This window comes from Mastomys coucha, unplaced genomic scaffold, assembly GCF_008632895.1.
Source record: "Mastomys coucha isolate ucsf_1 unplaced genomic scaffold, UCSF_Mcou_1 pScaffold9, whole genome shotgun sequence".
Taxonomy (NCBI): Eukaryota; Metazoa; Chordata; class Mammalia; order Rodentia; family Muridae; genus Mastomys; species Mastomys coucha.
The window spans coordinates 19,683,478-19,696,181 of record NW_022196915.1 but is presented as its reverse complement, the minus strand read 5'-3'; the positions used below and the strand labels follow the sequence as shown (position 1 = coordinate 19,696,181).

General features: G+C 43.5%; 1 protein-coding gene across 1 annotated transcript in view; it reads left to right on the top strand.

Moving 5' to 3' along the window:
• The window catches only part of Wdfy4 (WDFY family member 4), a 234,798-nt gene that overhangs the window by 115,829 nt on the left and 106,265 nt on the right, over positions 1 to 12,704 (top strand). Inside the window, exons 37-39 of the mRNA XM_031361883.1 lie at positions 1,921 to 2,042; positions 3,934 to 4,119; positions 5,672 to 5,808. Coding sequence (XP_031217743.1) covers positions 1,921 to 2,042; positions 3,934 to 4,119; positions 5,672 to 5,808 — 445 coding nt within the window. The remainder of the gene's footprint in view (positions 1 to 1,920; positions 2,043 to 3,933; positions 4,120 to 5,671; positions 5,809 to 12,704) is intronic.

Below are 12,704 nucleotides of genomic sequence, written 5' to 3'. Positions count from 1 at the left end.
GTTTTTGAGGCAGAAGATGCAAACATTAAGTGTACACATTGATTTCTTTTTATATAGCCAGATTTCAGAAACATTAATATTTGATAAATGCTATCTCAGTATGGAAAAATGTTCATAATTCAATATACCATACAAGCTAGAAATAATTTTCTTTCTACAAAAATAATTTTACAGAAAACTACACAAAATATGTATGGGATTCAGAACAATATCAACAAGCACACTTACCTAAGAAACACTGACAAACTGCTGTTGCATAAGCCCACTTTCTGGAAGCCCCATTTGAATCTATGGTCCTTGAATGTATTGTGTTCAACTCGTCTCACCCCCACATGGTAGAAGAGATTTGCTCTTTCATTTGAAATGCTTGGGACCAAATGTCTTTCATAGTTTGGATTTTTAAAAATTTTGTGAATATTTGCATATCTATTTATTTATATCTGTATCTTTCTATATATTTCATTTTGCATATATATGTATATATATTTCATTTTACATATGCACACACACATACACACACATACATATACATATGTATATATGTATATGTTCAGTATAGGCTCCAGTATTATATAATATATATATATATATGTATATACACATATATATATATATTACTCATGCCCACCTTCTGACTCCTCTCTCTCCCCCTCTGGGTTTTAGTTTTGAGAAGTAGCTTAGTCTGATCTCAAACTTGTTATGTGGTTGAGGTTGGCTTTGGACCCCTGATCTTGTTGCCTCTACCTCTAGGGTCCTATGATTATTTGAATCTGCCACCATCCCTGATTCTACCTTTCTCAATCATACTTATGCCAGTATAAATGATAAGTTTAATCATTTGAATAAAAGAACCTCTCTACATCCTGTAGCTATTCTTATTGAGCATGAATTATCACTAGGGTTGGCTCAGCTTAACACTGTCTAGGAAGCCAACCCCGTGCCTGTGCTGGCTTTCATCCCAGCCTCAAGAGGGTGAAGCAGCAAGGTCATGAGGTCAAGGCCAGCAAGAACTAACTAGAGGCCTCGGGAAGTGCTGGGGAAGTCTCCATCCCAGAGAGGCACTAGTTCTACTACCATTTTTTAATTTGAAAACCATCCATTTTCAGTGTGTGGTTAAGTCTGGAGGCCTTCCCTTGTCTCTTTATGTGGGTGCCCAGCTGAGGCAAGCAGAGCATCCTTTCACATATTGGGAACAGCAGCCTCTTCAGGGCTCTCTGCAGAACATTTTATTCTTTACATTTCAACAGTGTTTTTTTTCTTGAACATGGGCAGATTTATATTTCTATGTTTGCTGTTTTAGATTTTATCTACATATTATAAGTGTTTTTCTCTGCCCAGGAGGCTGAGCCCTCCAGAAGAGGACACAGGGCACTATCATGCATGGGACTACCACAGAATAAGGTTACAGGGGAACAGTGTATGAGCCATGTGCTCCCATTAGAACTATGGGTCCCTGTCAAAATTAAAATATGAAGCATACATTTAATAATTACTAGTGTTGTCAAAAGTGGTAGTAACGGAGTCCTTCAATGTATAGGACTCTGGCCAGTTACATGCCCTGGAAACTAGCTCTGACTATGGGATGACATCAAGGTCCAATAGAGTCAAGTATCAGTGCTTTGGAAGGTCCAGTTCTGATGACAGGAAAGAGACACTAAGAGATGAATCATTGCCTCTGCTGGAGGCACAAGAGATTCCACAGCTAGGACAACCCATAAGGATAAGACATTTTTCACTGTTATATGGAAATCCATTGTTCAATATTATCTATGGACATTATTAAGTTGTATTTTCTTTAACTTGGTATACTTTTCCACATTGGAGTGACCTCTCCAAACAAACAAACAAACAAACAAACAAAAACCATGGCATGGTCCTGAGGAAACTTGAGTTTACCATGAATTTTTTCTTGTTTGCTAGTTATCCAGAAGGATTTGGATTGGAACTCAAGCCCAGAATTACTCCCTATCACCAAGTCTTCCTTTCCCCAAGTGAAGAAGTGAAAGATACGAAGGAGGAGGGCCTCCCACGTCTGGGCGATGGTGTGTTCTGCCGGGTGTCCTGTTGGTGTGCAGGGAGGTGGACAGCAGCAGTTACAGTATAGGCTCCAGATAGAGAGGAGAGATGTATGAATGGAAGGTGAAGGAACAAATGAGAGGATGGAGAGATGGACGGGAGGATGGAGGCATAGAAGGTCAGATAGAGGGGTGGGTAAAAAGACAGAGAAACATATCTTACTTCAATCCCTTGGCTCCTCACTCAAGTTGAAACTGACATCCAAGTTCAAACCAGTACCTTGCTACCTTTCAGCTATGTTCCCCATAATTATCAGTTTATATAACAACACACACACACAAAAGCATGCGCTAAAGCACACACCAAAGCATGCACACACACTCATCCATGTGTTTAAGGAGTGTATCCATTCTGTCTTGATTGAGAAGGCCCAAGCCTCTGCTGCTGGATTTGAAGTCTGTACCACTTGCCTTGTGCACCTTGTAATATGAATCATCGGGATGAGCACATTTAGGCTGTGGTCAGAAAGGCCCTTAAGCCTTTCCAGTTTCAGAAGCTTGTGGCTTTAAACCTTATACTGATACAGTGTCATTTACAGCATGCATGGCTATACTTTGGAATTTGGTAGAGGTGGGATTAGCAAAACAAATCCCAGGCCTAGGAAGTAGCTCAGTCAGCAAAATGCTCATGGTATAAGCATGAGGATATGAGTTCTTATCCCTACCACTCATGTAAAATGCAGACTGTGGTGGCAAATACCTGCAATCCCAGCACTGGGGAGATAGACACAGGAGGATCCTAGGGACTTGCTGGCCAACCAGCTTAGCCAAGCTTACCAAGCTGGCTTAACCAGCAAGACAATAAGCTACTGTTTCAGGTTCAGGCAGAGTAAGCTAGAGAGTGATAAAAATATCTAGCAGTGATCTCTGGCTCCTATGCATCTACATGTCTGGATAAACCTGCACACACATAGCTCAAGGGACTAGAGACTTCAGTGTGCCAAGCAGAGCTGGCTTGTAGATCTACATTTCGGATAACCCAGGGCACCGAGAAGGGTAGATTCTGAGAAGCAGATCCAGTGCTATAAAATGAAATGGTTCACCTGGGCACACCCTTGTATTTGTGCTCTATTCTCCACAGAGACCAACATGGTTAAGAAGGTTTGTTAGGAGGTACTTGGGGTAACCCTTTAGCTGTTGTCTTAGTTAGGGTTTCCATTGCTGTGAGGAGACACCATGACCAAGGCAACTCTCATAAAGGCAAACATTTACTTGGGGCCAGCTTACAGTGTCAGAGGGTTAGTCCATTATTATTATAGCTAGAAGCATGGCAGCATGCAGGCAGACATGGTGCTGGAGAAGGAGCTGAGAGTTCTACGTCTTGATCCCAAGACAGCAGCAGGACATTCTCCTCTGCAGGTAGCTAGGAAGTGTGTGTGTGGGGGGATGTCTCTTCCATACTGGGTAGAGCTTGAACATAGGACCTCAAAGCCTATACCCACAGTAATGCACTTCCTCTAACAAGACCACACCTACTTCAACAAGGCCACACTTCCTAATAATAGCAATTCTCATGGGCCAAACATATTCAAACCACCAGAGCTACTGAGGAGTCACACAAGGGATGCTGCTGGTATCAGACAGAATTGGGGATTGGAGAGAGACTCCTATATTCCTTGATCTCATTTGTTAGATTTGGGCATGAGAGGCAGACAGGTCTTAGTAAGAGGTAGACATGGGAAGAAGGAAAAAACCAATTTATATGGATGTTGGTAGCGTTGACTCTACTTACTGACTTCTTGGGTGGAGTTTGCAATGCTGGATGATCAAGACATCAAGAAGTGATATTCTGTCTTGTGGCCTCTTGGTCCTGTTTGGGGGAGGCCACCCTCACCGTGCTGTGTACTCTCTTTCTTAGTTCAGCACAGCATCCAGAAGTCAGTGCGGACACTCTGGCAGCAGCTGGTGGCACAGAGGCGACAGACACTGGAGGATGCCTTCAAGATAGATCTCTCCGTGAAGGCTGGGGAAAGCGAAGTGAAGATCGAAGAGGTCACCCCACTTTGGGAGGAGACAATGCTCAGAGCCTGGCAGCATTACTTAGGTCTCTGTCCCCTCAAGTCAAGGAACAAAAACTAGGTCTCATAGAGCCATTATATTCCAAGGTTTCACTCAGGGCCATCCTCTCAGAGCCAGGACCTTTTCTGTGTAATATATTTGGTGGGTGTGGTTTACATCACTGAACATTTCTTATCTGTCATCACAAAGAATGAATGCTGCATTTACATGTTGGGGGAAAAGAAAGCTGGAAGTACCAACCAAACAGACAGCTTGCAATAGTCCCTTAGAGGGACTGGTCTCTTGTCCCAGGTTCTGACTAAGGCTTGTGAGATTGGAGCACTAGGTCTGGCCCTAAAGAGCACTGATCAGCTTTGAAACTTTGCTCCAAGCTACACAGCAGCCTTGAGCTTCAGGCTGTGTACCGTCACTTCATGAAGCAAATGACTATCCTTAAAAAACCAGCATAAAAAACAAATATTCTGCCCTCATGCTTATCAACTCAGCAATGAGATTTTAAATTTGCTTGGTGGTGAGGTGTTTTGGGCTTCAAAATTCATATGCTCCTTTAAAGTCTTTCAGCATCACAAAAGTTTACAGCACCAGAAGTTTGCTTGTCTATTGGCTTACTGTTCAGACATCCAGAGCCCTTAGCTAACTGGCCTTCCAGATTGTACTGGAAGATATGCCTGCATACGTCTATCTTAGTCCATTCATGCTGCTTACATAAAAAGCATAAGTTGGACAGTTTATGAATAACAGAAATTAAATTTCTTAGAGCTCTAAAAGGTAAGAAAGTCCAAGATCTGGGTATCTGAGATTGGTTGTCTAGTCAGAGATCTGCTTCCAAGTCAGGCCTTGTAATATCCTCTAAGGTGTGCTTGGATGTTGCATCTTTACCTAATAGAAGGAATGGAAGGACAGAGAGCTGAGCCCGTTTCCTTCAGCCCCTTTATAAGGCATGATTCCATCCCTGAAGACCAAGCCTCATGACTTTGCCACCTCCTGGCATCACAGTGGTGATATTACAACATGAATTTTGGAGGGAGCACACTCAAGCTGTAGCAACAGGTGCACATGTAGTTTGGAGCCACAATATCAGATTGTGTGTCAGAGAGAAGTGTAATAAAACAACGCACATATGCCCATGGAGATGTCAAGCATACAAAGCTGAGACTGACTCTGAAGCGCTCTCCCACTGGCAGTCAAGTACTGAGCACTTTAAATGTTCCAGGTCCTTTCAGCACATTCTTTTAGCCTATCCCCATGACACCCAGTAGGTCTGAATTCTTCCATTTCCATTCCATCCTATGAGAACACTGAGGTTTAGTAACTCTGGGATGTTATCATGTTTCGCTAGACACTCATGAGCCATGGAGACAGGAGTTTGGACCATGTCTAGGGATCCCATAGTCCACACACATTTCTTAGTGAAAGGAATATCTGAAGATGGCAGGGTGAGCCTGCAGTTTAGGCTGCTTCTCTTTGGCAGAAGGGGTGCAACATCCAGGCCCTAGAGAGCTCTTTGTCAGCCAAGCCAGCTGTAGAACTGGTGTGTATGCTTTTCTTTCAGCTTCAGCTCTTATTTTCTCCCACAGCATCTGAGAAGAAGTCACTGGCCAGTCGTTCAAGTGTCACGCACCACAGCAAAGTGACTTCGTGGAGTGGGAGCCTATCTTCAGCCATGAGACTGATGCCAGGGCGGCAGGCAAAGGATCCTGAGTGCAGAGCAGAGGTGAGCCTAGAACCCTTGACCTGGGAGATGTCTCAGGGATCTCAGATCCCAGTTGTGGTATCTCCTTTCTGCTGTCTGCTACTTGTAATCACGTTTCACAATCTCTGAGTGTCTGAGGATGTACATGTTGTGGCTTCCCAGTTGGGGCTATGTATAGAAAAGCCAGGTCTAAAGCTGGCTTTAACTAGAATTGGATCTGGGTCACTTTTCAGTACCAAGAGCAGGTATTCTTGGAACACCTAAATTTTAAAAAACAAATTCGTTTTGAAATGAACATGTTTCAAATTTTAAAATTGGCTAGACCTCCCTACACACTGGTAACCCTGTTGGAATGGGCACAGAATAGCCACAGACAAGGATACTAAAGGATGGGCATGGAAGGTTCTGGAAGGAGGGAGCACTGCATTGAGACCCAGCAGCCCTCAGACCCCACATCCATCACTCATCTCCATGAGCTGCCTTTGTCGTTACCAGAAGGCACAGTTCTCAGGTACATATGTACACTGTGATGTCATAAGATAAGAGCATCAACTATTTGCCCTGGGGTCTGTTTAATTATTTTTAAAAATTAATTTTGATTATTACAGCTGATTACACCTCAGTGAGCAATGTAATTGATATTTTCTAATGTATCCCAAGGAACATTTTGTATAACACGCTTTTTGTTGTTGAAGGTTAAAGACTCCGTTATTGGTTTTTCCCTAAATATGCCCACATCATTAGTCCCTCCAGTGAGGAGGTCGCCATCTGGAAAAAGCAGCATGGAGACATTACTCAGGCACGAGTGCATGAAATTGGTGTTTTCGCATCTTCTGTCTCTCTTCTGGAAAGAAGAGGCTTGTAATTAAAGGAGTTGGTACTGGAGGAAGCATTATTCATCCGGTGTTATTCCTTATCATGTCAGTGCTGACAGCTCTATAGCACTGATAAATTGTTCCTGGGAGTGAGGCACACGAGGTAGGATTCGTCATGGCTCACTCCTCTCTTCCTCTGCAGGAGAGTATGGACTCCTCCTGACATGGAAGCTGAGCTTTGAGTCAACGCCAATTTCATAGACGTCACTTACTTTGATAGATGTGATTTCTTCCCCTCCCCCCACCCCCCCCCCCCCCCCCCCCCAAGCCCCATTGAAGTCCCTTCTGAGATCAAATTGTGATGTAGTCTCTGACATGGTGATGGCCTTGAGAGTCAGATAGAGGCTAGGGACTTGGCCTCTCTCCTCAGACCTCCAAAAGCCAGCTCAGGGTGTTCTGGAGCCATTTAACCACTGCCTGCTTGGAGAATCTTGAGTGACACTCTGGCCAGCCAGTTTTCTCCTTAGCAGGGATATTGCGTTTCTGCCCACTCAATTTCAATGGCTCTTGTTTCAGGACAAGCTGTCTTTCCACTTGGTATAAGAATGATTTGTTTTGGTTGGTGGTTTTCAAGGGTTCAACCAATGGTGACTTGGTCCATGTGCTTAGACAGAACATCATGGTAGGCAAGAATATGTGGTAGGGAAGAGCTGTTCAGATAGGCCTCATCTCCTGAGGTTTCTAAAACTTCCTAAAATAACATCACTGCTACTAGCTGATGATCAAGTGCTTGACACAATGACACAATGAGCCCCTGGGGGGAACAATTTATACCCAAACCACAGTAGTAATCAAACACCACCCTATTTGGGCAGAAACACTGTTACAAAATATAGTGTTCGTTGATATCAGGTGAGGGTCAGTAGATGGAAATGCTCTGTATTGTCTCCTCAGTTCTTCTACACACCTAAAGTTATTCCAGAATGCAAAACATATTACCATCTACCAACACATATGTAAACAAAAGCATTGGCAAACAGAAGAGGGGCCCAGGCACTGGGAGGCACTGGGGAGGGAATAGAGCAAGGGAGATTACTTTAGGTTGGAGTCAAGAAAGGCAGAGGCTTTGAAGGCAGTGTAGGGAAGAAACACCAGGCAGGAAAAGCCCAATGGTACTAGCAAGGGCAAGCCAGGAACCAGTGTCAGAGAAGGAGCAAATGACATGCTGGATGTGTCCATAAGTATGAAGTTAAATGGGGGGCGTGTGGTGAGGTCTTGTTCATGTACTGACTAGATTAAGGATGATGCTTCTGAGGCAAAAGGGTGTCCAAGGGGTGTTCCACAATTTAAGTGGAGAAGGCTATAGCACCATAATCTACAGTGGTAGGAGTGTCCAACATCGAAGAGCACAGGAAAATTCTGCCCAAGGCTGGGACAGATGAAGATAGGAGCCCACCAAGGCTAGAGGAAATAACTGAGAAGAGAGATGGCCTGGGATGTGGGGGGAGTGAAAGCAGCATAGAGAATCTGTTGGCAATGAAGAAGATGAGAGTCAGAGGGCATGGGGGGTCCTTAAAAAGGCGGGAGTGCATCTGAATGCATATGTCCCCTAATCCATGTCTTATTGTGTGGAGTGTGAGCTGGGCTTCTCCCTACTTGTCTCTGGAAAACCACATACATGTCCACCTGTGCAAAGCTTCCTGAGTAAGCAGCCACCAGCCCCATCTACGGAGGGAGACCCTGTACTAGTCTCCCATCAGAGCCTGAGGCCATTTGTAGGAGAAGGGTACTTGGCAAAGTGCTGAACCTGTGTCTACCACATTTCCACTGAGATGCAAATGCTCCTCCTGCCAGTTGCTGTTTTCCATTCTACCACAGCAGAATGCTGAGATGGACTTGTGGAGGGACAGAAGAGCTGGGCAAAAGTTTCACTGGAGTTGGTAAAACACCAAAGATAAGCTTTGGTGGTGGGGGTGGGGTTGCCAAAACCAGAATAGCATTTAATACTGTTCCAAGTGCTTGCAGGGTCCTCTAAAGATTCTCCTTGGCCATATATGCCAACTATATCAGCATCTCCACGAGCACCATCAGTAGCCATACTTGGGGACCTTGGATAGCCTGCTACTCAGAGCCCATCTCCTATCAGCTCCATCTCTGATCCTACACCATAGACACCGCCTCTCATGGAACAGCCTTACCCATGGCCAAGACCCACACCAGCAAAGCAGTGGTAGCTCCACTGAGGAACACTCTTGCTAATGTTCTTGGTGAAATGACACTTAGGGCCATCTACTCTAAACACTTTACGCCTCACCTCTTTGTGGAAATTTTCAAGCATGCACAGAAGCAAAGGGAGCAATAGTAATGAGTCTGTTGTATCAATTCATTCCTTCAAGATGTCCTCCTCTGCCCTTTCTCCTCCCTGCCACCCCAACCTCCACCTACATTATTAAATGTTTGTGTATTTATTCTCCTTAAAGAAGTCATAAAGCTAAAAAGAAATTGTGGATGAGAGAGCAAGTATACAGAACTGGAGGGTTGTGAGGGAGTGGCTTGTGGCTTCCTTGCTGTCATGTCTATGCTAGTGCCTCACGATGAGGGGCTGAGAATGCTCTTGCTGAGGCCAGGCCTGGAGGAGGAATGTGGTCTGCTGGCGACACCTCCTCCATCTTCTAGTTTAGTGCATTTGCCCTTCTGTAGTCTGGAGTGAACGTACTCATAGACAAACCATAGACCTACTTCTTAGAATATAAAACTTCTGATCACAAGAGGCCAAGGGTTATACCATATTTTTCAAAAGTAGCTACAATGGGCTTTGAGACAAAGTCGAGGTGTGTGATTGAGGAGAGAGTAAGAGCTGTGGAAGAAAAAGGCAATTACCAAAGCAAGCCGGAGCTCTCAGATGCTCTATTGTCAAGACCTTGGAATTTGGAGTCCCTCCTGTTAGAACTGTGACTGCCTTACGAGAGCACCTTGGCTGTATGGTTTATAAGAGCAAGGTTGAAGAAGTGCATCCCAGATCCAGTGGCTAACAGACTAAGCTCACTCTGAGTTGAAATGGGTGACTCATTTCTGAGATGCACAGCATGCTGCAGGTTGTGGCTGGTACAGCCTAGCGCACTGCTCGCAGGCCACTTTTCCTGAGGAGATGGAGGGCATGCTAGCTCTCCAAAGCACAACACTTTCAAGCCAGAGCTAGTTATGCAGCTGGCAGTAGCTACTATCAAGGAGCTTGCAAGTACTTTTAAAGACTGCCAGCTCAGGTCTGTTCACCCCAGCATCAGCACCACTGTGCACAAGCTGTGGTGCTGTGACAGTAGGATGACAATGAGGCCACTAGGCAATGGGGATTTGCTCTTCCATTATAGTTTTATAGACCAATGTCATACTCGAAAGTTATGCATGTGTAACTGTGGTTTAGCACAGTAGACATTTGTCAACAACAGCAGCAGCCCCACCATGGTGCCAGCACCCAGAATCCTGGGGACAATCAAGAGCAGGCTGAAGGAAGGCGGTGACTCCCCTCCCCTCTGCACCACCCCCGTTTTAAGCAAATTTTATTTGTCACCGTTTATCATGAGCCAGTTACAAGAATCTGAAAAACAGATGTAAATGAACAAAAGCAAACACGGATACCTTTAATGATGTTTCTTCGCTGAGTACATCATTTGTGCGGCATCTTTATCTTCATAATAGAAGGATAATTAACATCACTAATTATCTAATTAAGTTCATTAAGCATCCACCAACAGTGCACCGTGAAGTTGACATTATGTTCCACTGTCAACAAATGCTTTTGATTTCTTAGGAAGTAATTAAAATGTAAATTAGCATGCAATTATATGCACAGGGGAAGTTTTGAATCAGATATTCATTTCAAAACTGCTTAGAGCAACATCGTTTTTATTTTTTTTCTCCTCCTTCAATAAAAAGAATCATTTTGCTATTAGCAGTGAGCATTAAGGTTACTATTACACTGTTCTGTGTGTGAATTACAGCAAGGACTGTACACCATGACATTCAGCTATGTGCTGAGAGATTTGTTGCTGTGCGTTGTGATCTTTTTTTTTTTTTTCTTGATTGGTCGCTTTATTTAAAGTATTTCCTTATGGTTGCACTCTTCATGTTAAAAAATATTACAACTGATTCTTTCTTGTAACGATGTCCATTATTCATATTTTAAATTCTCTAACCAAGCTTGCTTTTAAAACGTTTCAGAGCTAGCATATTTTTTAAAAAGATTTATTTATTTAATGTGCCTGAGTGTATGTACGTATGTAAGTACAACATGAATGTGCAGGACACTGTGAATACCAGAAGAAGGTGTCAGATCCCTGGGAACTGTAGTTACAGGTGGTTATTAGCTGCCTATTGTGTGCTGGACCCAAAGCCAGGTCCTTTGTGCAAGCAGCAAGTGCTCTTAATGTCTGAACCATTTTTTAAATCTACTCTCCTCTGAAACATTATGGTGTCCTCCCACCCCCTGACACCTGCTGGAGGAAAAGCTTCCCAAGAAAGAAGCCTCTTTATCCACAGCTCCAAGGCTTTCATTAGGGGGTTGATGGAGATTAGATCCTGAATATCTGTCTCCTAATACAGCAGAAGGTCCAGGGTACATGGTGCTCTCTCTTTCATCTTTGTGCATGAATTTGTGTCATATGAGGATTCAGTTGAAGCCCTCTGATTCATTGGTATAAAGTCCCTCGTCCTGATATCAAACTGCTTCAACCTCTTCTTGAGTGATGATTATTCTCCAGGTGGATATGCTGGATTCAGCCCTCTCAGTTTGAAAGAGAATTCAGATGAAAGCAGAGAACATAGGCATCTGAGACTGCCCTGTTCCCATAAAAAGTTCAAGGTCATGGCCTGAACCACTGACTGCTTATCACTGTGGGTATAGACAGATACCTGATTGTTGAAACAGTGTGGCTGGTTTTCTAGTGAAATAGAGTGGTGTCATTACATGCATCGAATGAGGTGGCTGGCCATGGTAAGCAAAGCATCACTGTCCAGGATTTTGGCCTGTATCCAGACTAAAGGCGACATGGTAGCCTATCTCCAGTGCACATCCCAACTTCACTCTGAGCTCTGCAGAAAGCTGTGAGCTATGCTGTGCTTACCCTCATATATCCATATATCCAGAGTAAGGGTGGCTTACTCTCATATATCCATTCAAAGTAGACTCCCCTTAGCTCATTCATTAAACAGACATTGATGAGCCAGCAAGATAAAGGCAATCTAATAATGCCAAGCTGATGTGCAGCAAGCATCTACCTGACCTTCCCAATATGATTTTCTACAGCATGATTTTCCTCTTGATTTATTCTGAAAACTTCTCTTAGTATAGCCTGTCTCACTCACAACTTGAGGTTGCAAAATTTATGCACTAAATAGTCAGTATTAATGTAGCTTGCCTAAGTGTCGTTGCCTGTAGTTCTTTTTATAGGTGGTCATACTCACCCTTATCTGGTCTGTCCCTTTACTCAGACAATTGTCACAGCACTCTGTGAACTATCCTTTCTATCATTCAGCCTTTCACAAATGGTTTGTTTAGGGTGATGGGGCAAGTATGCAAAGCCAATCAAGAGAGCAGGCACAGAGGTAGTACACGTCCCATGAGTCAGCGGCTCCTTCTCTACCTGGGGTCGCCACTGCATATTGAAGGATGTGTCATTTCTAAATCATCCTTGTACTAAGATTTTGTAAATTAAATCACGTGAAAGCATTTAGTCTTACAACTTAAAGGAAGCCTGCCTCAAATCCTTTTGAAAACTGAACGTGGGCCTTGAAAGGAGAGTCAGCCGCAGGGATTGCTCTGAGGTTTCCATGTCTGCACATGAGCTTTTTTGTAACCTTAGAACCTGAAAATTGGACTTATGTTCTGGGCTAAGTGACAACATCCCAGGAAATGCTTTCAATTAGGCATTATGAATTTTGGAATGAGGTGGCATACATTTTTGCTGATTTCTCTAAATTCAAATTTTAAAGACTTAAATGTATTCATCAAAGCAAAAAAAAAAAAAAAAAAAAAAAAAAAAGCTTTATTGTTCCCAAAGACAGAAGTGTCCCCAACTATATAAATGATAGAACGGCAGATGGTCG